This window comes from Camelus dromedarius, chromosome 9 (assembly GCF_036321535.1).
Source record: "Camelus dromedarius isolate mCamDro1 chromosome 9, mCamDro1.pat, whole genome shotgun sequence".
Lineage (NCBI taxonomy): Eukaryota > Metazoa > Chordata > Mammalia > Artiodactyla > Camelidae > Camelus > Camelus dromedarius.
In genome coordinates this window covers 15,090,178-15,116,649 of record NC_087444.1, presented here as the reverse complement: position 1 = coordinate 15,116,649, position 26,472 = coordinate 15,090,178, and the positions used below count along the sequence as shown (strand labels likewise).

At 49.9% G+C, this 26,472-nt stretch overlaps 1 protein-coding gene across 3 annotated transcripts in view; it reads right to left on the bottom strand.

Moving 5' to 3' along the window:
• Nucleotides 1–26,472, bottom strand: part of SLC6A17 (solute carrier family 6 member 17) — a 49,810-nt gene that overhangs the window by 8,366 nt on the left and 14,972 nt on the right. For 2 of the 3 annotated variants that reach the window (XM_031457775.2, XM_031457774.2), the window contains 7 exons: nt 24,683–25,053; nt 19,983–20,140; nt 18,246–18,372; nt 17,334–17,515; nt 15,546–15,656; nt 901–1,142; nt 459–651 (listed from right to left, as the gene is read on the bottom strand). In XM_031457775.2, coding sequence (XP_031313635.1) covers nt 459–651; nt 901–1,142; nt 15,546–15,656; nt 17,334–17,515; nt 18,246–18,372; nt 19,983–20,140; nt 24,683–24,965 — 1,296 coding nt within the window. In that variant the 5' untranslated portion in view covers nt 24,966–25,053. Of the gene's footprint in view, nt 1–458; nt 652–900; nt 1,143–15,545; nt 15,657–17,333; nt 17,516–18,245; nt 18,373–19,982; nt 20,141–24,682; nt 25,054–26,472 lie in introns of those variants that run through there. The other variant, XM_031457777.2, reaches the window with a different exon arrangement.

Below are 26,472 nucleotides of genomic sequence, written 5' to 3'. Positions count from 1 at the left end.
AAATAGGTGACGGTATTCATATTCAGCTCACAGTGCTGTCATGAGGGCCCAGGAGGGTGGACAGCAAAGGGCAGATGCTAATGTAAACACTTATTTTCTGCATGCTGTGTCCAAGGCACTGTTTCAAGTGCATTACATGTGGCAGTGATAGGTGTGCAGGAAACCCATTCAAGAAACATGAAAGCCGTCTGCACTCCCTCTGATTTCCAGGGCGGATGTGTCTGCCTCGTCTTCTCAGCAAGACTCAACCTACCCCAGGGCAGGGGTTTTAGCCAGTACCTTCCCTCTCTCCCTCTCTGGGCACATAGTAGGTCCTCGCTTTTCAAGTAAATGAGTGAATCCCTGGTGGCTTTCTGCACTCAAGCACCAGCCACCTCCCCATCCTTGGCCTGTCTCTGGGTTCCATACTCCCACGTCTGCCTTCCTGCCTGTCTCATGAAAGACAACCTTGACCGCACCTTGTCCAGCTCGTCCTCCAGAAGGCAGGGATCGAGGCCCAGGGCTGAGAAATGGTCCTCCTTCACTGTCTTGATGACCTTGTACATCTCCGCGTAGTCCTTGGTGGTCAGGTGGGAGAAGTTGACGTGGGGAGGGATGAGGGCCCGGCTCAGGACATCAGTGTTGAGGTACCCCAGGATCTTCTCGGCATTCCTGCAGCACAAAGAGGAAGATAAGGTAAAAAGATTAAAAAAAAAAAAAAAGTAAGCTAAAAAAGCAGGGCTGGGCACCATCCTGGGGGCACCTCCCAGACACCCAGGCACGGCGCCACGGGCCATCAACAGAGACATCTCTGAAGCCGTCCCTGTGGTCCAGGGTGGGGACCGAGAGCACCTAGGCTCTCCATCCCCAGCCCAACCTCAGACAGGGAGGAGAAGGGATGGGAGGAGAGGTGCCACCTACTCGACCACACACTTCTCGTTCATGATGTTGGCCTTGAAACCCAGCACGGCGAACACCACGAGGGTGGCCAGCACGGAGGTGAAGAAGTTGATGAAGGACACCAGGGCAGCGTCAAAGTGGCAGTTGTTGTCCTGCTTGTTGTAGCTGGAGAAGGCGATGACACCCCCAAAGCCCAGCCCCAGGGCAAAGAAGACCTGTGTGGCCGCCTCCCGCCACACCTGGGGGTCCAGCATCTTGTCCAGCTGTAGGGGGGAAGGGGGGACCATGGCGGGGGGAAAAAAGAGACACACAAATAATGGCTTTATTCACCTGCAATTCACCACACCCCCTTTCCTCAGCCTCACTAGTTTAGAGGCGGCAGCGTGGTGTGGGGGTAAAGACCTGTGGCCATGGGAGCTCGGGCAGTTCCCTTAACCCCCTGAGCCTCAGGTCCCCCATGTGTAAAACACAGACAACGTGACTATCAGGAATCAAAAAAAACACGGCAAACTAGTGAATATAATGAAAAAGAAGCAGACAGACAGACGCAGAGAACACACTAGAGGTTACCAGTGCTCTGGGAGAGGGAAGGGTGGAGGGGCAACCAGGGGTGGGGGAGTGAGAGGTATAAACTACTAGGTGTAAACTAAGCTACGAGGAAATATTGTACAGCACAGGGACTATGGCCAACATTTTATAATGACTCTACATAGAGTATAAGCTTTAAAAATCGTCATCACTATATTGTACACCTGTAAATTATGAAATAATTGTACATCAACGACACTTCCATTAAAAAAAGAAGAGTAACAACTTCAGACCATTGTTGCGAAGCCTAAGTAAGATAAAATAAAAGCTACATGCTTCCATAGTAAATTCTCAGTTAATTTTAACTGCTATCATTGCTTACCACGGAGCTATCATGCCAAAGAACATCTTTAAGGCCATTGGGTATGATGTGTAGTGCAAAAGCTAGGGAGTGCCATTCACTTAGACTATAGTGTGAATGGTGCCTCCTGGAGATGGGCAGTGTACAACCTGCACAACGGTACAAGACAACTAAGACCACCAATGTGTCCCTGATACCTCCTCCACCTCAAACCATGAAAAAGGATACCAACCTCTTCCTCCTGCTCATCCAAATGCTCTTTTCCAAAAAAGATAAAGGCCCAAAGTTCATTCATATACATTTACATGTTCTCGATCACAGAAGAACAACCCCCCACCCACCCAACTTGAAGCACAGAACCCAGACACTTCCTGAAGAGAGAAAGCTCCTGCCTGACTCTCAAACTGCTCTCAGATTGACAGGAGCCTAAACCTCCACAGCATCAAGATGGCACGAGGCAATTTCCAAATGCTTCTCAGGTCTGTCTTCCTTTTATTGTTTGTTCCTCAAGGCAGGGACCACAGCTTGGACCCAGCACAGGGCTTTAGAGTCAGACAGACCCAGTTCTAAGTCTGACTTCCTCTTTAAATAGTTGAAAGGCTTAGACAAGCGACAGGGCCTGTTTTATAAACCTGTTTTCTCATCCAAGAAATGGGAATAAAAATAGAGCCTCCCTCCCAGAATGATGGTGAGGCTCAAATGAACAGTCATAAGTAATGCCTGGCGCATAGGAGCATCTAATTCTGACAAAGTACCTCTGACCTCAGGACAGAGGTGGTTTTGTTTTTTTGTTTTTTGTTTTTGCTGGGGAGAGGGGTGGGGAAGGAATTGTTAGCCACATTTTGAAAGAGTAAAGTGAGACCCAAAGGTGAAATCACTTGACCAAATTAATGGAGCTGGCTAGTTGGGGCAGAGGAGTTATTAAAATACAGATCGCCTGACACTGGACCATGGCTCCCTTCTAGCATCATCTCCTGACTCAGCCGGCCTGCGGCAATACTCCCCAGACCACTTTCCCCGGTGGACCCAAGGGACTGCACTCCAGACAGATGAGGAAGGCCAGGAGCCAACTAGAGACCCCGCCTTCCCCACATGCTCCTGCTGGCACAAGTCCCACGTGGTCCTGGCCCGGCCGCCGCTTGCTGCGTGCCTGTGGGTAGGATGCTCCTTGTGTGTACAGTGTAGCGACGGACTTGAGGATCCATTCAGCTCTAATATTTCAGCCCTAACATCTGGAACAGAGGCCCACCACCTCAGCAGCTTCCCAGGCATGTCTGAGCACCAGAAGTCACTCCCCGGCTAAGCTTGGGGGCTGGCAGAGCGGTGGGCTGGGGAGGAGGCTGAGGAGGGCGCTGGCAGTAGAGCCTTTGGGCTTTGGGGCTCCTACACAAGGGGAGGCCCAGCAGGACTGCCTGGCTGGCCAGTATGTGGGCTCCAGGGGAGATTAAGGTCCCTGACTCCGCACAAAATAGCTAAAGCCATCTTGGCCCACCAGGAATGCCCAGAGCCCAGACCTCAAGGATCCAGGAGTCCCTTGGCATCCATGAGGAGGAGACACCCTCCCAACCCCTCCCCCTCACTGGACACTCAACAGCTGTAACGCGTTGTGCCCTCCCTGTGGATACGGCATGCCACCACTCATCCATAGACTTAAGCACCTACCGTGGGCCAAGCCCAGTGCTGGGTGCTGGGGAACCATGGGGAGCAACAGTGGGCAAGGTTCCAGCGTTTGTGGAGTTGACATTCCAGTTGGAGAGACGGCCATTGCTCAAATGAGCCCACAAACAGATGCGAAGTTGCAAAAGTGACAAAGTCTGGGAAAGCCAAGTACCCAAGGCTGGGAAAGCCTGTGACAAGGATTTGAGTGAGTTAGGAGGCCAGGGGAGGCTTCCCAGAGGAAGGGATCTTTGAGCTGCCTTCGCTAAGGGGAAGGAAGAGCATTCTGGCAGAGGGAACAGTGTGTGCAGAGGTCCCGAGGTGGAACGGAGGACACCTCTCCTCACACAGGGAGCAACGCGTGAAGGGAAGCGCAAGGGGCCAAGCTGGCTGAAACGCCAAGAACAAGGCGGGAGTGGTCCCGACGAGGCTGGGCGAGTCAGAGAAGTCGGAGCAAAGGCCCGTAAGGATCTTTATCTTGAGCTAAGGAAGCACTTAATTCGGGATACTGCTAAGGTGTGAAAGGGGAGGGGAGTGATTGGGTGCGCATTTCTAAAAGAAACCAGTGGACACAGAAGACCTGCTAGGGAGTGCTTTCTGGGGTCCAGATGGGAGGTAATGGTGGCGTTGCCTAGGGTCAGGGTGGTACAGATGGAGAGATTACAGCAGGAAAAACCAAGATGACCTTACTGATGGACTAGAGATGGGGAGGGGGGCGCTGGAGGAGGAGATGCTGGGGTGGCGGCCATGTCTCTAGCCTGCAGACCTGAGTGGGTGGAAATGCAAACAGCAGAAGAAGGGCAGGTCTCAATGGGCTGGAACAGGGAGGATCAAAACACCAGTTCTAGAAGTGTTGAGTTTAACGTGTCCTTTAGATAGCTACGAGGAGATGTCAAGCCGGCAGTTAGACAAGTGAGTCTGGAGTTTAGAGGAGAGTGCAGTGCTGGAGGTATATGCGAGTAGCAGGTGTACCAGCAGTGACTGCAGCTGTGGCTGTGGACAGAGGGAGACGAGGCAAGAGCCAAGTCAAGATCTCCAAGTGTGATGCGGGGAAGAGGATTTTACAAGAGAGGGAGTGGAACAGCAGCAGTAGAGATAGGAGGAAAAGCAAGAGGGGGCTGGGTCACGGAGGGAAGAAAGCCCTCCAGGGAGGAGGGGGACCTGTGCTACAGTGAAAGATGCTACAGCCACGAGGTCATGGGTGTGCTTAGTCGGAGCCGTTCAGAGAGCGATGGACCAGAAGACAAGTAGGAATGACAAGAGTTGAGAGGAACAAGGGAAGAAATGGAGGCAACATGGATGCTCAGAGGACAAGCTAGGCTTGGAATGCAAGACAGGGCAGTATCAGGCGAAGGTTATGAGATCAATGCAGGGTTGCTTTTCTATTTGTTGTCTCGTTTTTGTCTTTAATGCAATGACTTGATGAAACATAAACGCTGATGGAGGGCAGGGGACCTAGAGGTGGGAAGGGCAGCTGTCTCCTATAAGAGACCCTGAGCTGCTCCTTTGAGAGACAAGGGGAGGAGGACCGGATGGGGCAGCTGTGGGCAGGGTGGTAGGTTCTATTCTGTGTCTGTCCTCTAAGGGAGTTTCTGTCCTGGTGGCTTCTGTTTTCCCCATAAAGCAGGAGGCAAGATCATCTGCTGGACTGAAGCGTGCTGGCGGGAAGGTCAGAAGGTTCAGGCAGTGGAAGTGGTTTAAAATGTTCACAGTGGAACATGGGAAAGCAAGTGGCCAGAGACATGGCACAGGGTCATCCCACACTGTTGACGGGCCAGTGTGCTCACAGTGTCATCTTCTTTACAAAAGTGATACAGACCCACAGCTCCTCATCCAAAAGCCTTGGAGCCAGACTGGTTTGGGGAAGCAGGCTTTGTTTCTCACTCCATTTCAGAAAGGTAATGTTGTGCACATGCCACAGAATTACATAGCACCCCCAGCGAGGTCTGGGGCAGCACCCCGCGATCAAACACACTGTACTTCTGCAGCAGAATATGAATATTCACACCAGGTGAGTCAATAAAGACTATAAATAGCCTCACATCTGTTCAGGTCATTTTGCCACCAAATGAGTTAAGGGAGAAAGAAAAAAAAACCCTTGTTTTTCAGGGCTATTAGAATTTGGGCATTGTGGAGAAAGAAATAAGAAACTCTATATGCTCCTAATAGAAATTAGGAGATTATTAAAGAAAATGGAGAACAACATAGTCATAGTCCCCCTGGAAAAGGACTTCTGTACCTCCGTTCTACTGGGTGGGGTGTTTTTTGTTTGTTTTTTTAATGATTCTCCCAGAAGGTTCGAGAAATGAGTGAGTTACTTATGCCTGGCAGGATGCCGGCATTCACTGTTGTACACAGATGTCAGTCATGAAATTCCTACCAATTAGCTGGAACCTGGGCACCTCCCTGAGGCTAGAAACTGGACTTACTGGGATGGCTCTGGGTAGTTTGGGGAGTTCCAACTATAAAGAGACACAAGATTTTGTAAGAGAGGGTGGGTTGAGATGGACACAGCTCTGGCCATGTCATTTGAGTGTTAAAACATCTTTGATGGCTCCCCACTGTCTGCTGGAAAATCTTTTCCCATTCTGTGTTCTGAACACCCTAATTACTCTTCAAAAGTACCACGGTCTCATACTGCTAGCCTTTGCCTAAGCTGTGCCCTCTGCCTAGAATTCCCTTTCTCCTTCTCATCTTCTGGTGAACTCCCATTTACTTCTCAAAACCCAGCACAAATATCACCTGCTCTTTGAAGCTTTGCCTGACTGCCTCTGGCACAGCTAGTCGTGGGCTCTCACCGCTCCTGTCAGTACTCGCAGGACAGGTCTATGTGTCTGTCTTCCTTCTGATACTTCGTGTTTGTTGGAGGGAGGAGCCCATCTCCTGTTCATCTTTGTGTGAGCATTGCCTGCATGGCTCACGGGAGAGAAGGAAAGAGTGGAGGACAAGAGAGAGACAGACAGAGGCTGACCTGTGTCTTTGAGGTGAGCTAAGCAGGAAGGACCAGACCAGGGGCCGTGAAGCTGTGCCAGCCTTTTTGTGCTAAGATGCAGTCTTCTAGGACCTGACTTTCTAAAACATGGCTACTTTAATCCTGGCATCCTTTCTTTCTCCTTTCCTTCTCTTCTTTCTCTCTCTAAAGTAATTATTTCCTTTTTTGATCTATGTCAGTCATTACTAAAGATTTTACAGAAAATCTAGGCCATGTGTGAGACCCAGACACATATCATCATTAGGGTTTTCACTGCTCCCTAAACCTCAAACTAAGATGTGAATAAATTCCTAGGCCTAGGCACCATCAGGGCCAAATTTCATGAATGGAGGCAGCCACCTCAGGGAGGGCACCATAATCCCAAACTGCACCATCAGAGCTGGCCCTACAGTGTGGGGGTTTCTTGGAGGACAGGGTAGGACTGCCTTATATGCAACAATTTGGGATGGAAACAAAAATTGTTTTTTGTTTGTTTGTATGTTGAGATTGTATCTACTTGCTGTTCTTTTTCCATTTTTAAAAATTATGGGGTGGGAAGGGATAAATTGGGAGCTTGAGATTTGCAGATACTAACTATTATATATAAAATAAACAGCAGGTTTCTACTGTATAGCATGGGGAATTATATTCAATATCTTGTAGTAACCTATAATGAAAAAGAGTATCAAAATGAATATAAGTATGTATATGTATGATTGAAACATTATGTTGTAGACTAGAAATTGACACAACATTGTAAACTAACTAAACTTCAATTAAAAAAAACTGAACCAAAAAATAAATAATTAAAAATTAAAATTATGGGATATTGACTATAAAATGTACGAAAGGGGAGAGGATAGTGTAATGAACCCCCACATACCGTCGCCCAGCTTCAACAATTATCTGCACATGATCTTTCCTCCCAGCCACCTCTAGATTATTTTGAAATAAACTGATGGATCCAAATCTGACACTAAGGCCCCAGGAAAGCACCTGAGAGGGCCAAAGCTTGGTCTCGCTGTGAGTGGTCCCTGGACATCCCCTCTTCCAGCCTGCAGCATGAAAAGCACTCTTGCCAGGGGGGACAACCAGATGCCCAATGCTCTAGGGGTGAAGATTCAGGCACCGGAGGACTGAATGCCTGTGTTCCTTGAATTTAAACGAGTTCTTTCAGAATTCAGGCTTCATGATGCCTGATTTCAATAAGGTCCTGATTGTAGTGTCAACTGAGGATGAACCCGTGGCCGGACCTCAGGAAGCCCAGTGTCCTTTACAGATGTCAGGAGGTGGCTGCAAGAGGAGAGGCTTTCCCCACCCAAGACAAGGCTCACATCCTCCTCGGGGTGCCCGCCCTGAAACAGAGCAGGGGCTTCCAGCCATTTCCTTGGCACGCAGCTGAGTCACTTCCTCACACAGGGAGCAAGGTGGCTCCACGGCATCTGACGCAGCGGCATGAAGATGCTTTTAGAATCGAGGAGCAGCTGCTGAGCCCCAGCCTGAGCTGCTGCGTGACAGGAGCGCACGCCCTTGCTTCTCAGTGCGGTCGGCCGGGCACCTGCTAGTGCGAGAGCCAGACGGGCCCACAAACACCAGATGGCACTGGAGCGCCAGGTTCCTGCTGCCCAAGAACAGTGTCACCTTCACGAGGGACGAGAAGAATAATGGCTCGTGCTAACCATGCGCTCTCTGCACCCGGGAGCAGCCCTACATGCTCACCTGAACGCTGTGAGGGAGCTGCCGGGGTTCACCCCATCTTGCAGCTGAGGAAACTGAGGCCCCAAGAGGCCAAGGAGTTTGCCTTCGCATGACTGAGTGATGAGCTGCCACCTCAATCAGATTGTCCAGCTCCAGAGCGTCCCCTCTGGTAACAAGGCTGGGCTGCCCTCGCCATCCTGCTCAGAGCCTTACTCTTTCTGTGAGAGTCACAAGTTCTCCCATTGACCCCTACCCTGGGCCCTTAGGACTTGCAGGGACCCCACTCCTCCTCACTAAGGAGAGCACACCCTTGACCCTGCAGCCAGTCTAGCTCACTGGGCAGGACTCCTCACTTGTTTAGACCCCAGGGGCTACAAAGCAAGTGGATGCTCCCCCATGGCTCAGGTGGTGCTGGGCAGTCCCTGAAACATGGGTGTGGCTTCCATCTTGACAGACTGTAAGTAATGTGGTTACATGGTTTAAAACTCAAAAGGCACAAGAGAGTGTCCTTTTCTTTACCCCTGTATTCCAGACACTCAGTGACTCTGTCCTGGATGTAACCACAGTCTCTTGCTTACTTTTCAGTGATATTTTATGTGTACTAGCAATATAGATAGCAGTATAGAGATACATGCACACACATATCACACACACATATCTACATGTGTGTGTGCATTCCTCCTCCCTTTTTTCCTACTGTCTACCGCCAGAGATGTCCACCGCCTGTGCCTCCAGCCTTAGCACTTCCTCAGCGTGCTGAGTTGGGAACCCACAGGGTCCTGGGGCTCCTGGCAAGCTCCCCACTCTGCCCCTGCCCACTCATTGCCTCGTCCCTACAGTCTGCCTAAGGGACCACCAGGTTGGGTCCTTGGTCCCAGGGCCCAGTTTAGCTCGGCTGCTGCCAGACATCCATGACTCCAGGGTTGTCTTCCCTCCTCTGGACTTCATCCCGGGATGGCCAGCTCTGTGCCCTGCTCTGACTCAAGCCTCCGCACCTCCCTAGCTGCCCGCACCTTGCCACCAGGCCCGGTCATCAGCACAATCCCCCATGGCCACGACCTGTCTCTGCGCGTTCTCTTCACCTTCCAGCTGTGACTCAGCAGATTCACCTATTCTGGACATTTTTTATAAACAGAATCACAGAATATGTGGTCTTTTGTGACCTGCTTCTTTCACTCAGCATAACGTCTTCAAGGTTCATCTACGCTGTAGCAAGTACTTCATTCCTTTGTATCGCAGGCTAATATTCCATTGTATGAATATACTACCTTTTATTTTTCCATTCACCTGTTGATGGATATTTGATTTGTTTCTACTTTTTGGCTATTATGAATAATGCTGCTATGAACACTTGCACACAAGATTTTGAACATACGTTTTCAGTTCTCCTGGATACGTGCCTAGGAATGGAATTGCTGGGTCATACGATAACCCTGCCTAACCTTTTGAGGAACTGCCAAACTTTTCCACAGTGGCTGCACCATTTGACAGTCCCACCAGCAATAAATAATGGATTCTTTTTAGCATCACGTAAAACTCTGAAATAACACCCTTGATACCATGATCCTCTCCAGTTACCATCCCATTTCTCACTCCTCTGCTCCCCTCACACAAAAACTTTTGAAAATAAGTGGTTCCTATTACTTGTCTCCAGTCTCACACCTCCCATCTTCCCTTGCCCCCAATGCTTTTAGACTTTCTCCCCAGCACTCCACCAAAAGAGCTGTCAAGATACCAGTGACCCCGCTGTTACCAAGTGCATTGGCCATTTCTTAGTCCTCATCACCTGACCTCTCGACTGCTTTGGACTTGACTGACAACTCCCTCTTTCTTAAAGCACTTTCTCTACTTGGCCTCTGGGATGGACCTTTTTCTCTGTCTCTCTCTCCTTTCCTCCTCCTCCTCCATTAACTATCTCTTCCCCAGCCTCTGAACTCTGGGACCCCAGTGCTCAGTGTTCAGTACTCCTCTGCCTACGTTTGCTCTCCAGGTGAACCAGTCCATGACTTTAAATTCTCTGACTCCCAAATTTATACTTCCACCTGCCCTCCAGACTCATCCATCCAACCATCTACTCAAGATCTCCACTTGGGTACCTCCTAGATATTTTAGACCTCCCATGTTCAGAACATTACTCTTAGTGTTTCCCACCAAACCTGCCCCTACAATGTCTTCCCCCATCGCCACGAATGTCAGATCTACCCTTTCAGTCACTCAAGCAAAAGGCTGTGCTGTCATTCTTGACAGCCCCTTTTTCACACCTCACAGCCTATCCAACAGCAAATCCTGTTGACTCTACTTTCTAGATAAATCCTCAGTGTGACCACATCTCATCACTTCTGTTGACATCACCTGGGCTCCAACCACAGTCACCTCCCACTGGATGAATTCTAGCCCCTGGGTGAATTCACCCGGATGGACCTTCTAGTAGATCTCCCTGCTGTACCCTTGCCCCCCAGGTTCTCTATGGCAGCCAGAGTGATCCTTCGAAGATGGAAGTCAGATCATATCACTCCTCTGCTCAGAGCTCTCCAATGGCTCCTATTCACCCAAAGTAAACACCAGAGTCCTCACCTAGCCTACGAGACCCTCCTGGTGTGGCTCCCCACTGCCCCCTTGGCCACATGTCCTACCTCTCTCCCCTCCCATTCCGGCCACATCAGCCTCCTAGAGTATGCCAGACACGTTCAACCTCAAGGGCTTTTCATTTATTGTTCTCTCTGTTTGGAATGGAAAGTGCTACTTCCAGTATCCATGGCCACGCCTCCGTCAAGTCATCACTCAAATGTCCCTTTCCCAGGGGACCCTTCCATGAGCACGTAGATCAGCAACCCCACTCCCCAGTGCCCCTAATCCTTCTTTCTCTGCTTCATCTTTCTCCTTAGCAACACCATCCAGCAACTCCTTTATCTCTTATTATCTGTCTCCCTTCACTAAAATATAAGCTCCAACAGGGCTGGGAATTTTGTCTGCCTTGTTCTCTGCTGGATCCCAGGACACACAGCAGTGCCTAGAAAATAACAGGAATTCAGTGAACCTTTATTAAATAAAGGAATAAATGCATGATGGTCATTTGAGTTGTTTTCACTCTTTTGCTACTAAAACAAATGCTGCAATGACCAATATTGTATACAGACCATTTTGTTTGAGTTGAGTACACCCATAGGACAAATTCTACAAGTGGAATTGCTGGGCCAAGGGATGTGAACAGTTCTAATTTTGATAAACATTCCCTGGAAGTTTTGGTGGTTAGAAAATCTACCCTAATCTATGAGTAAATCACGTGATTAATTATCTGGTACCCCTTGACTTGGGCTTTTAACTGGATGGAAAGAATAATCCAGAAAGAAGTAGCCCGAGGAATTCAAGAAATTTGTTAGCCATTAACATGAGTGACTGTCCCATCAAAGGTACCTGTGGGTTATCATGGTATCCTGGCCACATTGTATTCATCACACCCGGTAACTGCCTAGAGACATGGACTGAAAGTCCAGGTCCTCCATCTTGGATGGTTCCTGATGTTGGAAGGCTTTGTAGGAGGGAGCATCCCTCAGGTTATTCAGCATATCCATGGAGAGCCTGTGCTTCTTTCAGGTGGGATTCTGAGATATCCTGGCCAAAAGTCTTCTTGGACTCTGCCACAGCTGCCAAATGGCATAACCCCGGGTGATGTCATTTACATTGTGGTCGATATGAATGGAGAAGTGCACAGGCCGGGCAGCTGTGTGTGGTGACCCTGGCACTCTATAGCACTAAACTAGAACAAGGATTAGATGTGGTGCCAGGGTTCCTCACATCTCACCAGTCCCATGCTGAAACAGACACAGCTCTGCAACAGTGGTTTGCCATGCACGTATGGACAGACAGATGACTGTGTCTGACAGTGGGTCCACACTTTTTGAAGATGACTGGGAGGGATTTGTAAATAGGAATTTCACCCTAGCCATCACTGCTGGCTTTGCCTGCCTAAAACAAACAGGGGAACAGGCTGTGAAGGAGACCCCTGACAGAGGGGTTTGGCTTCTGAGGCCCTCAAGCCCCCCACTCCCTGCTCAACACATCCCTTCAGAGTCAAGGGCAGGAGCTGCCCCATGAAATTGCTCAGTGGACAGGGTCTCAAGATGGGCCCGATAAGCTCTATCCAGATTGCAAGTCACAAGAGCTAGATGGGCCAAGGGCCACACCTGCTGATTCTTGGTGACCTGGATCCTCTAGGGCCTTCTGGATTTGATTTCTTTAAGCTTCACCTCATGAAGACTCTGGGCCTCTGCAAATGCTGGAGTGGAACCACACTGTTTCCTGAACATCCAGGGAAAGGTTTAGGAAGGGACCACCCCCCTCTGTTGTTCAAAGTACACATCATCCATTTTGCATCCATTTGATTGGTAAAAATTGCAGTCTAACAAATGTGGAGCAACTGGGACTTTCATATACAACTGGCAGAAGTGTTAATACATGCAACCACTTTGGAGAGCAATTTGGCCAACACCTAGTAAAACTGGAGATATGCCTACCCTTTGAGATAGCAATTCCACTCTGAAACACGCACACCCTAGAGAAACACGTGCACATGAAGACCTGTGTAATAATGCTTATTGCAGCATGGTTAGAAATGGTGAGAACTGGAAATGATCATCAATTAGAGAATGAATAAATACACTTTAGTATAGTGCCACAGTGGACTACAATCCAGCAGTGAAAATGGATGCATTACGGCTGCATATATCAATATAGCTAAACCCCCCAAAACAATATTGAGTAATAATAAAAGCAAGTTGCAGAAGGTTGCATATATAATATCATGCCATTTATGCAAAGGTTAAAAGTATGAATGAGTGCTATATGTTGTTTATGGATACACATATATGTATTACAAAATATAGTTAATATATCTAATACATTTAAAATGTGTTAGTGAGATAAACCCCAAATTCAAGATAGTAGTTATCTTTGGGAAGGGAAAGGAATGTGGTCAGGGGAGCTACACAGGCACTTTTATGGCATGTAATATTTTATTCCTCAAGAATGTTTATTATATTCCTTAAAAAACTGAAAATAGACTTACTGTATGATCCAGCAATCCCACTCCTGGGCATACATCCAGAGGAAACTCTAATTTGAAAAGATAGACGCACCCCAATGTTCATAGCAGCACTATTTACAATAGCCAAGACATGTAAGCAACCTAAATGTCCATTGGCAGATGACTGGATAAAGAAGATGTGGTATATATACACAATGGAATACTACTCAGCCATAAAAAAGAATGAAATAATGTCATTTGCAGCAACATGGATGGACCTGGAGATCATCAAACTAAGTGAAGTAAGCCAGAAAGAGAAAGAAAAATACCATATGATATCACTTATATGTGGAATCTAAAAAAAAAAAAGACACAAATGAACTTATTTACAAAACAAAGACAGACAGATTCATAGATGTAGAAAACAAACTTATAGTTACCAGGGGGAAAGAGGGTGGGAAGGGATAAACTGGGAGTTCAGGATTTGTAGATACTAACTACTATATATAAAACAGATAAACAACAAGGTCCTACTGTATAGCACAGGGAACTATATTCAATATCCTGTAATGGGCTACAATGAAAAAGAATATGAAAAGGAATATATATATATATATATATATATATAAATAAATGAATCACTATGCTGTACACCAGAAATTAACATAACATTGTAAATTGACTATACTTCAATAAAAATTTTTTAATTAAAAATCCTTCAAAAAAAGAATGTTTATTACATTATTATACGTGGGCCTGAGATGTTTCATTTAAAAAGATGGTTTAAAGAGTGAATCAGAAGGCGAGCAGCATTGTGTGTGCTGGGACTGCCGATCTCACGAATTGGTTCCCTGGCTTCTGGAGTTACATACCAGCTCTCTTCACATCGCCAAGGGGCCCATTTGGGGATTTGTGTGAATAGTCCCACTGATGAATGTCTCCAGAGTATATCATTTCCTCATAAAATTCAACAAAGTAGAACTGAAAGACTCCAGTGAACACACTAGACTAAGCATGATTCTAGAAATACAGTTGCATTCATTCATAAAATAATTGGTTTTCTTCTCATGGCTGTTTTCCACCAAAGAAACCAAGTTTGCATTTTTCTCTTCTTTGTCAGACATCACATGTTCACAACAACCCTACCCCAGCCAAGTGGCTCGGGAGTCACACTCATGCCCCAGGAGATTCGCTAAGTGCTTCATAAAGTGGACCTCAGTCGTTGTTCACGTGGAAATCTCAGATGTTATATGCAAGGATGCCAAGGGCCAGTCATGCCCTGTCTGGTGAATAGGGAGTGGCATGTGTCCTGTCCGCGGCCACCCCACAAACATCAGGAACCACTCGCAGTTGCAGAGCAGGGGAATTGGGAGGGAATGGGGATTTCCTACCCCACTAGATCTGGATTCTTTTCCCTGTGTCATTTGTGCGAACTTTCTGTGTAAGCATTAGTGCTCATGCATGAGACAGCACTATTGAGGGACAATACTGATGGCCTTGAGCTGGCCTGGTGGGGTTCTGACCCTGTGCCTGTGGGCTGGAGCCTCACCCCGGTCCCTGATGTTGCTTATCGATCAGCTGGCATTTGGAGGCAGACTTCCCAGCCTGCCTGCTGGGGTGACTAATGCACATTGTTTGGGGTTACTTTGAAGGGCATAACAATCTGCATTTGGAATTCTCTTCTTCCTCAGTGGCCTGGCTTATGCCAACTGTGCCTAGTGGTTTGAAGGGCAATAGAGAGGCATGGCCACCAGGTGGGCAGAGACCACCATTAGGAAACCGGGTGGCCCTCTTGAGGACGCCTGTGCCCCTGCGGCAGCCCTGTGAAACGAGCCCATCCTGCTCATCCCCTCACTGGGCTGGTGGGAAGATTACATGAGAGGCGACATGGATGGCTTTGGTAAGGGTCCAATCACTGTGCACGTGGTCTCTGATCTTTAATAAGATAATTAACTCACTCCCCTGATTTGGGTACAAGCTGGGATTTTCAGAGAGCTTTCTTCTCTCAAGCATCCTCATGGTTCCTACTATCACAGATTCACTCAGTGAACGCCCACTCCCTGTCTCCAAGCCCCAGCCGAACCTGACTTCCCACCATCGCCTCAAGCACGCCCAGTGCGTTTCTATTCTTGCTGATATGGTTCCTCTGACCGCAGTGTCCTACTGCTGCCCACTGAAATCCTACCTGCTCCCTAAGGCTTGTTTCAGATGTCATCTCTTCCCCTGAAGCTTCTGATTTCACCCATATGATGTGCTGTCCCTCTCCTTGGAATCGTGAGGGCAGTGCCCATGCCTGCTTCCCTGGTGCCTCCCTCCAGCACCTGACACAGTGCCTGACACGCAGAAGATCTTCAGTGAGTGTTACACTGCACGAAACGGATGAGGCCCCGTGGAGCTGTCGGTGCTCCCTGGGAGCCTGAGACCCTTACCTTGGGAGTGAACATGTGTAGGATGCCATCGATGGCCCCTCGCAGCAGCAGCCCCCGGACCAGGAAGCAGGCCAGCACCACGTAGGGGAAGAGGGAGCTGAAATACATCACCTGCAGAGAGGACAGGGACCCACTGTGGGGCAGAGCCCCTCCAGCAGCCGGCCTCCTCCTCCCTGCTCCCAGCTGGTGCACACGCGCCTCCTCTGATGGCAGCAGAAAGCAGAGCCCTGAAACTCCTGGGCACAGGGCCAAACCCACGGCGCATCTGGCATTGAGCCAAGGCAGAAGCAGGCACACAGACAAGCTGGAGTCAGCACGGCTGGGCCTGAGGCTTGTTTTCTCCTTTCAAGGGCTGGTGGAGCTGGCCCGCAGCTTCCCCACCCACAAGGGCTGCCAAAGGGGTGAGGACCCCTTTGCTCTCTCCTCCTCATTGTTTCATGTCTCATGCCTGCTTTTTGGTCCCTGACTCCAGGGAACCCCACGAGGATCTCCCCTGTCCTTAGAGCTCCTTTGACACAAGGCACCCAGGAGGGTATAGGCACAGCTCCTAAGCAAAAGCATCAGAAAAGCTGCCCCTGTGCCTGTGATTGTAGGTCATGTGCTATTTTGTAGCACGTGCATTTCTTGAACATTTCTCTATGCCTGTGTGTCTGGCACAAAGCCTCCCACAAAGGGGATGCTTACAGAAGTTTGCTGCACTGAAACAAATCAAGAGAGCTGTTTGGGAGGATGGTGTCGAGGTCATAAGTGTGCATGTCCAGAGCTGGACCACCTGCGTTCTGATCCTGGCTCTACCGTTTTCCAACCAGGTGACCTTGAGCTATTTATTTAACCTCAGTTCCTCATCTATAAAGTGGGTATAATAATTCCTAACTCTTAAGGTTGTTGTGGCAAATGCATTCATACATGTGGCCATGCCTGATTGGCGCCACAAAGTGCTAGCTACTATTTAGGCCGTTGGAGAGAGAAGAGGCGGTGCCTAAGACCACCCTACCTTTCCAGAGCATAGCTTCCCCTGCTCATCAAATCCAGCAAAGAGCCCAGAGCCCCAGACAGACAGCCAGCCAGGGTTCTAGTTCTAGCCCTGAGACTGGCTGCCTGATCTCAGGTGAGGTACTTTCGCCTCTCTGGGCCTCAGTTTCTTCATCTGTGAAATGAGTGGATCGGGCTATGGGATCTCCAGCACCGTTTCCAGCCCCAGCAGTCCATGAATACTGATACGTGACAAAGAAAGGGCCTTTATTTGAAGGGAATCTGACCTGCTGCGAGAATGTGTGTGGGTCTTGGCTGGTCTGTACCCTAAGAGGCCCCCAAGGCCTCCTTCACTCCCAGCACCCAACTGCTCACAGAGCCCGTTAGTTGTTGATACAGGGAGCTGTTGGTTTTCACCAAAAACTGCTGAGCAAAATTCTCTAGAGCTTCTGCTAGGGAAGCCCAGGGACCAGGATCTAGACGATGTCCCAGCTCAACTCCCAGTTTTCCTTCTCTTTGAAATTTGCAGAGCAGGCCTGAGCTATCTGAGCAAGGAGGCAGCTGGGTTCAAAGCAGTGATTTTCCGCAAGTCCACTCCTGGCAGGCTGCCCACAGGGAACAGTACAATACATCCTCTCCTCATCTCCTCAGGGGCTGTGTCCTCATCCTGAGCCAACCAGAGGCCAAGCCTGCCCAAAGAACCCTGCAGGGGCGACCCAGAGTTCTCCACCCCCTGCCCTCCACCCCCGTGGAGACGCTTTTCTCCCGTATCCTCTCCCCCCATGTGGGTGTGGTTGCCACCCCTGCCCCACTCACCTTCCCCGAGGACTGGATGCCCTTGACAACGGCCATGCCCACGATGCTCCAGGCCACAAGGAGGCACAGGGTCATCTTCCAGTTGAGGCCCCCACTCTCCGAGATGGAGTTGGAGATGTCCAAGGCCTCTCGGTACCAGAAGTAGGTAGTGGCTGAGCTCTTTTCACACTCTGCCTCCACCACTGAAATGACAGCAAAGCCCACAGGGCCTCAGTGGCAGGGCTGTGGGACCCCCTCTGCTGGACCCCCAACCGGAGCAGCCGGGCCTGGGTAGCAGAAGGGGATTGTATTGTTCTGGGTCAGCCAGAATCTGGCAGACCCTGAGGGCTCTCCAAGGGAGGCTTCAGGATACACTGATCTGACTGGATTCCCACTTATGTCATCCCCCTGCCCATGTCCATCCGCGGAGGGCAGTAAGGGTTAGGCAGAACTGGCCTCAAGTTCCTTGGAAAACTGAGCCAGGAGCTGGAGACCTGGATTCCCATCCTAGATTCTTGGTTAACTCAGTGGTGTGACCATGGGACAGTTGCTTCTGGGCCTCAGTTTACCCATCTGTGAGGTCAGATAAATCACGCAGCCCTTTATAGGACTGGAATGCAAATTAAGATTGTTTCCAGATTGGCTGGTGTTAAGAGTAATGTAGGGGTAGTTAATAACAACTAAACAGAAGTCACAATTTCCAGAGTTTTACCTATTTCACTCAATCTCCATAAGAACTCTGTGGGATAGGCTGGCAAGAGGTCATCAGAAGGGGAAATGAGGATCAGAGAGGGTAGGTGGCTTATTCAAGGTGATACAGCAAGTCAATGAGATCCAGAATCTGTGCCTTAGCCTCTTAGGCTCCTTCAGCTCCTTCTGGGGACAGAGCTGGCTGGAATCCCCAGCTGGGTTCCTAGGAGGAACCATACTTGCCTGTCACGGTCCCATTCCTGACGACAGGGCACTCACTCCAGGGCAATGGGTACTGGAAGGACTTGAAGAAGTAGAAGATGCTCCATCCGATGATCACATTATAATACAGCCCGACAAAGAGGCAGACCTGCGGATGAGGGTCCGTGGGGTCAGGGAGGCTGCAGGCAGCTCCACCCTCACTCGCCTCCCCTAGCGCAGCCTTGAAGGAGGAGGTAGAGGGATGGGACAAAGGCAGCTGAGGGCCTGCTCCTAATCCTCCACTCATCTGTTATTCAGGACATCCACAGAGGAATGTTTCAGATATTAAAGTTCTCTCCGTTAAGCAATAAACTCTTAAAATGTTAATCCTTTCCAGTTTGAAATTCTTCTAAGATGCCCGAAGCACTTCCCCATCATTTCCTGATGACTCAGGATTATAATTCCAGAGCTGCCTGCCGGACTACGGAGTGAGCACAGCTCTGGCCTCTACGTTCAGGGCCCGACTGGTGGGCTTTTTGAGGCTTTGTGACACTTCTTATTGGTTTCCTCTGTCCTCCCTTCTCTCAGAATGCTACTTTCTCTTTGGTACTGTCAGCAGCCTCCCTCTTGAAAGAAGTCACTTCTCATTTCTTGTCTCCAGAAAGAAGTCACTTCTCATTTCTTGTCTCCAGAAAGAAGTCACTTCTCATTTCTTGTCTCCAGAAAGATGTCACTTCTCATTTCTTGGAAACATGGTAACTAACCTTGATAGGACTGTATTTAAAATAGGAGCCCGCAGATTCTGACTGAGGGCCCAAGGGGATTCTTTGAAAGCAATGCTTTTACACGCAGGGATTTGCTGCCTCCACTCTGGATGTTGAGAGATCCCATTAATCTCCAGGGGCCCGGCTATACTCTGCATCAGTGACACTGCTAGTCAGCGTGAGGGCTGAGAGCCCCTTGCTTCATCAATGTCACCTGAGCCCCCATATGCATGAGCAGACACTCCCACAGTGCACTTTATATGGAATATAGAGGGAAAGACGTCCACTGTCCTTACTCAGGTGCTTTCAATCCAAGGCGGAGACCCCCTCACACTCATGAATGCCAGGCCTGGCTAAGCCTTGGCCCCTTCAAGAAGCAGATTCCAGTTTTTATCCCACATATGACATAGACACCTTCAGGCTTTGCTCTTAAGGGAAGTTCAATTTCCTCACCTAGAGAGCTAAGCGGGGATTCACCTGCAGCCCTGTGGATCAGCCTGGAGCCCTCACAGAGTTCCCCATCCAGGCCAGTGGGGTCTCCCTGTCTCCCATTGTTCCAAGCCTCACCCCTCCTGTGTCAGCCACGGGCTCCTATCTGAGTCCTCCGGCTCTGCTCATATGCACAGCGAACTGGCAAGGAGACCCCATGACCCAGGGCTGCCTACTAAGGCCACCCACTTACCCAAATTCCAATACTCCTTAGCCAAGGGACAAGGACAGGACTCCCTCACACAGAGCTGATGGGCTGTAAGCAGAGAGGGGTATCCAGGAAGGTCCACCTGACCCCAGAGAACTCTGGCTAAGATGTCCCAGGCACCCTCTTGTGAATATGTCTCAGCCTTTCCTCCTTGTATTAGGAAATATGTGGTCCTGAGACACCAGCTGGATGCAATTCTCATGATGAGGGTCTCCCTCCCTGCTCTTGACCCTGCCCAGGACATCGGTCTGTAAACCCTGTGTCCAAGAGCAGACCCTCAGCCTCCTGGCTAGTGCCCACCGCCAGCCCCCAACTCACTATGCAGCTGGAGAAGCCGATGCCGCCCAGGCGGGGGCACACATAGTGCCACACACCGATGCTGCCGCGGCGGATCCTCTGGCCCACGGCCAGCTCCAGGAAGAAGAGTGGAATTCCGATGATGATCAGCAGCACCAGGTAGGGCACCAGGTAGGCACCTGGGGAGGAGGGAGGGATGTTGGAGGGTGTCTGGAGCACGGCAGCAGGGTAAGGGAGGGGTGGCAGCCGTGTCCTACAGCCTCAGCCACATCTCTGATCATCCTCAAACTGTCACCTGTCCTTGTGCTCCTCCAGGAATGGTCTGGCTCACACATGTGACCTACCACACGCTGGCCGCCCAGACCTCCTTCTCCCCCTTGGTTCCCCTGACCCGAAATGCCAAGAGAGGATCCAGATGTATGTCAACACCTCCCACCCACAAGGCTAGACCCAGAGACGGACAGATATATATCGTACAGACAGACACACCACCTCCTCCAGATGTACTCTGTGGACACCTGTTCACACCCCCTCCTGCCCAGAGAGAAGAGGCCCGGGATGGCATGCGTCCTGGCTCACTGGCCCTGCAGAGCACAGACCCTGGGCATGGTCTTCCCACCGTCTGAACCAGATGCAGACGCAGCAGATTGGGCAGCTCCCGGGAAGCAGAGCTTGGAAGCTCTCCAGGGACAGAGGGTCTGACCAGCATCGCCATTAATCTACAGCTAATTGGGAGGAATGGGAGAGAAATTAGCAGTTCAGGAAAGCGTAGCCAGGAGGATCATAAAGGATAGAATAGATCTCACTAAAGATTCCAGATGATAAATTAAACTCGTTGTCCCGGGGCCTCACTGCAGACACAATCTCGATTCCAAGTGACAGGGCATTTAGCAGGGAATTAAAACCATGTCTAGACACAGATGAGTGATCCCTGTGGAGAGCGGTGCCAACAACCTAGTCCTGTGAGCGGTGCTGTTGGCACAGCCCTGCCTGTCTGCTGAAGGTGTCAGACCAGCCCCACCACCAGTGCCTGTCACCCAGCTCCCCCAAACCAAGCCCCATAAGCTGGGAGTCTCCAGAAGATCCCCAGCAATACTGCTCTGCCCTTCCTAGTGTGACATTCCACAAGCTCCCCAACATGTGCCCAATCTGCCAAGGAACCCAGGGGGTCGGACATCCCTGGGGCACAAGAACAGGCACTTGGCAATAGTCAGTCATTATCTACCCTGTACCAGGCATGTGCGGTGGGGATATCATATCAGAGCAACAGAAGGCACAGATGCTACCCCAGAAGAGCTGGCAGGACTCTCAGGTTCAGCACATGCACACACACACACCCCCACGTCACACACACATCACATATGGCCAACTGAGCACATACATGCTGCGGGAGGGAGAGGTGGGGATAGAACAAATCAGGAGAGGATTCCAGGGGAGCAAACCCCCGTACCTGTTTATGCAGCAGCATCTAATTCATTAAACACATAGACGCACACCGTCATGTGCTCACATGAATCCAACTTGTCACTAACAAGCCCCACATCATGATCCTTAAAGGAGGAGGGCCTGAAGGACCCCTGGTTCTGTCTTTTAACCTAGCTCTGTCTCTTGGTCTCCGGCTCAGGGAAGCGGAGGAGGAAAGCACAGGGACACAGCCTCACTGGTTTTGTATTTCGCCTGTGAGTCCTCGGGTCAGGCGAGATGTGCAGGATGAGTTTCTGGGGTCAGAGAAGTAGGGCGGCATCTTCTGTGGATGCTTCTTTCCTTTCCCTAAAGAGCCAGGGAAGGACTCCAGGTAAGTGCTCTCGGGAGACTGATCCCGCAGCAAAGGCCCAGCACCTACCAGCCAGCACTCAGGCCCCAGCGCACTGACCGGACTGCGGGTCTCTCCAACGCACTGAGGCCTGGCTCACCACAGTGCTCAGGGGACTACAGTGTGGGTGAGAAGGATCTGGGGTTAATCAGAGATACTGTTTCATATCAACCCTTATTGAAATCATTTGGAAATGCACCCTCTTCCACCTTAGAGAATAAAACTTGGGACACACTTGGATTTCTTGTGATGTTTCAGAGGCTTTCAGGGGCCTCAGGTCATCAGTCTAAACAGCTCGGAGCACTGTTCAGGGTATTAGGAAGTTTAGTAGAACGTGGCCATAGAAAGTTGGATTCTGGGATCTCTGAGGTTCCCTGGATCTCTAATAGCCTATGTCTGGGTCTACACTTGGTCTTGCTTCTAGCAAACCCCAAGTTTATTCCTGGGCTTTGAAAAACCCGACTTGGTCTCAGCCTGTTGAAATGCACACTGGGTAGGGGTTGAGATCCAGACCCTGGAGCTAGACCTCCTGGGTATGAATCCTGACCCTGCTACTTACTAGCTGTGTGCCTTTGGGGAAATTGCTTGATCTCTCTGTGCCACTGTTTTTCCATCTATGTAAAGAGGATGAAAATATTAGGTAGAACCACGTGAAATTGCTGATCTTTATGATTTTTGACTTATGAAAATGGCCATTTCATATGCTTCAACTGCATACCTACTGCACAGGGCTGTTGTGAGGATTAATTGAGTGACTTACCCATAGTAAGCACTTGATGAACATTTGCCTCGTTCTCATAAAAATAAAGAGGAAAAAAAAGCAAACTGAGAAATGCAGAACAAAAAAAACTGTCAGCATCTGGAAGAGCTAGGCAGAGTTCCAGAGTTTCCATCCAGAATTAAGCAGTTTTGACTGGATCACCCAAGGCTCAAAACCAGAGTTTTGACTCTCAGACAAACCATCTCCTTCCTGTAATAATTTGCTTCCTTCCAAAAAACAAGATGACTTATTATAAAACCAGGAAAATACAGGAGAGTTGAAAAATGAAGGTAGGAACATGGAATGGAGAGTTCAGAGTCCTGAGACCAGACAACGCTTTCCTTCTGGGAGTTGTTCCCGATGTCTGGTGCTGTGGCAACCATCCGGCGACACTGGGAACTAACAGACTTTGGCAGGAACACTGCCCTTGGCAGGTGTGTGTGATGGAGAGAGGGACTCTGATTCAGCACTGAGTGCTCAGGCAGACTCTCTCAGCCACAAAGGACAAGGTTAGCGGTTGCTCGCCTGAGTCTCCAAATAATGTGTCCTCCAAAGTAGTTTTGGATACTCTGAACTCTTCTCAACATCTCGCAGCACTTAAGTTCCCCTTAAGGGAACCACACACTTCCATCTGCATCTTTGCTTTGGGCTAGTCTTAAATCAGCTCAGTGACCTGGGTCTGGCCATGCTGTACAGACCAAAAACTCTGATTGGCAGTTATTTATTGAGAGGCAAAAAAAGGAATAGGGAATAGGCCATGTCCTAGTGGAAAGATGAACGTTTTTGGCCTTACTCAGGTGGGCATTCTCACTCCCTGCCCTTCACTGCAAAGGAGGGGAAGCCTCTAGCAAGACTCTGCCTTCTGGACCAGAGATTGTGTCATGGAGAGAAGGGAGGGTCCCTGAATGGGGCCATGTCTCTGGGAGAGGCTACAGGGAAGAGTTCTATGGAGTAGGGAGGGGAGGAGCAGGGTTAAAATGCCTGCAACTGCTGTGGCCACACCTAAGGGCCAGAATATGGCAGCCCCAGGGCACAGGGACTTAGTGGCATGAAAGCTCTCTGCTGCTTCAAATCACTCTCCCAGGCCCAGAAGTCTGAGCCTGAAAACATCATTGTTTTCGGCCCATTGGATTTTTCTTCGCGTATTTTTGGTTAGTTTTCCCCTGGTTTCGAAGGAAATTCCCTTTGGAACATTCCAGCCTGCCTCCAAGGCGCTGGGGGATAGGGCCTGGGGGTTAGAAGTCATGAGTAGAAGGGGTTTGGTACCAGGGGCAAGATCCTCTGGGTAGACTGGAACTAGGGAGCAGCCTGAAGGGCCCTCTGACCTGGGAGACAGCTGGTGCAGCGATTAAGTGCTCAGGCTCTGGGGTCAAGTTGTCCAGGTCTGAATCCTGACCTTATCACTAGCTGTGTGACCTTGAGCAAGCTATCTAACCTCTCTGTGCCTCTGTTTTGCAGTCTCTAAAATGAGGAGGAGAATAACTCTTCCTCATGTAGGGATTTTGGAGGTTACAATAGTTGGGGCTTTGTCTGTTCTAAGACAGTCACATGAGCAGTTCCATGTATTTCAGCCTAATATCTAGGGAGTGCCTACAACAGTGTCTGGCATCTGTAAGCAGTTTTATTGAGGGGGGGAGGTAATTTGGTTTATTTATTTATTTTTAGAGGAGGCACTAGGAATTGAACCAGGACCTCACGCATGCTAAGCATGAGCTGTATTGCTTGAGATATACCCTCCCCCTATACGCATTTAATAATAACGGCCAACAGCTACTTTTTCCTAAGTCAGTTACAGTGGTAAGTATTCTACGTGAAAAGCTCATTTAATTCTCACAACTATCCCATGAGGCAGGAACTACTATTATTTCCATTTTACAGATGCAGAACAGTGAGGCACAGAGAGATCAAGCATCTTGCACAGGGTCCCAGCACTGGGATTTGAACCCAGGCTGTCCAGGGCCAGAGCCCATGTTCTTATCATCGTGTCTACCGCCTCTTGGGAGCTGTTAGCACTTGGCTATTAGCTATTCCCGGGGAAGTCTCACTTGTAGGTTGGAGCTCAAGACTCCAACCTACCAGGGCTCTGGTTCTGCCTTTTCTGCCTCAGCCCAGGCCATCTGTAGGGCACTCCCAGGGCAAGCCTCTTACCTCCTCCGTTTTTCTGGCACAGGTAGGGGAACCTCCAGATGTTGCCAAGGCCCACGGAGAAGCCGATCTGGGCTAGGATGTACTGCAGTTTGCTATTCCAGGCCGGCCGGTCCTCCGCATCCAGCTCCTCGTCTGCCGCCTTCTGCTTGCCTGCCTCGCCAGCCACATTCAGGACGCTCTGCTTATAGTCCACGGGCTCCTCGAGGGCCAGCAGGTCAGCCACTGACTCTGTGACATGCTCACTGCTGTGCTCGCGCTGGGTCACCTTGCTGTTCTTCGGCATTGGGCCACCTGGGCCGTGCAGCCCTGCTCCCCAGCACACAGAGAGGGTGGGACTCAGCTGCTGTCAGCTCCTTCTCATCCAGGGACCTCTGAAACCAGGTGAGCAGGAGAGGATGAACTGACCACACCAGAGAGGTGGGGGGCCCGAGTGGACATGACCCAATTAACTTCCCATCACACGCTCGGAGGCCAGTCAGTGGCCTTGAATGTGGAGCTCGCCTTGCACCCCATTGGGGTACCCTTGGAGGAGCTTGAGTTCTGCACACTCGGTTTCCCAACAGGCCTTCTTACCTGAGCATCATCAGAGAGGCAAACCTAGTGGGGCGGAAGAGGCAACACCAGACAGCAAACCCAACTAAAGGGTCACCCACGACGACATTGCCCCATTTCATAATCACAGATACTAGAATGTTCAACTACATTTGGAGGGTCCCACAGTCTCCCCCGACCCCCAGGGCAGCGCAGGGTGTGGCCAAGTCCTAGCCCTCTTGTGTTCTATTTAGTCAGACCACCTGGTGGGATCCAGGGAAGTCAGCATCTGCCTTCCCTAGGGCTTTTCCATTCAAAATGTAGTTCAGGAGCCAGTGGCATCATGGGGAGCTTGTTACAAAAGCAGAATCTCAGGCCCACCCCAGATCTACTGAGTCATTCTCTGTATTTTCACAGAACCTCCAAGCAATTCAAAGGGATATTAATGTTTGAAGGAAAAAAAAAAGGCTAGAGCTTTTACCATGGAGCCCCTGGACACCAGCATTCCCCAGGCTCCTTCATTCCCCAGGCAGGAGCACTGACCAGGATTCTGGCACCAGAGCCTTAGAGATATTTGCTTGGTGCCAACAAATCCTGGGTCATTTCTCAGCAGTGACATTATCTGAGGGCCACCACAGCCAAAAGCTGGTTCTCCATCCTTCAGTGACAGTTTTACAGCAGATAATGTCTGCACAATGAGGGCGGGGGAGGCAAAACCCTCCCCTGCTCCTGCCATTCCTCATCTGTCATTCATGCTTTCTTTTAAACAAATAAAGCACCAAGGAAATTAGTCCTTTGAAGGATCCCAACATTCTGCTCCGTTTTGAAGCATCTTCTCATTAAGGGGAGGTTGGAGGATTTAAATTTAAACCACATACACCCCGGCCTGCAGTTGCCCTGCATCTTTCTAGGGATGTAAATTACCCGGCTCTGTAATTGCTTTACTAAAGGGAGGAGCTGCCTCTGTTCTCACATGGGCCACCTGAACTGCCGGGCAAGGTCCCTGTGCGGCGGAAGAGTGCTCGACTGCCCCTCCTGCTGAGCTTGACCCAGACTTCTTGGCTGACTCCAGCCCACACCTGACCTTCAAAGAGACCTGGCTAGCTAGATTGTGTTATATACGCGATGAAGCTGAGAGGCCTGGCAGTTGGGGACAACTGTCCACCCTGGTCTGTAGGGTTAGCCAGCCCTCTCCAGGCCAGCCCTTAGACCACACAGGCAGGTGACACTTCCCTGTCTTCTCATCTAAGGGGGACAGG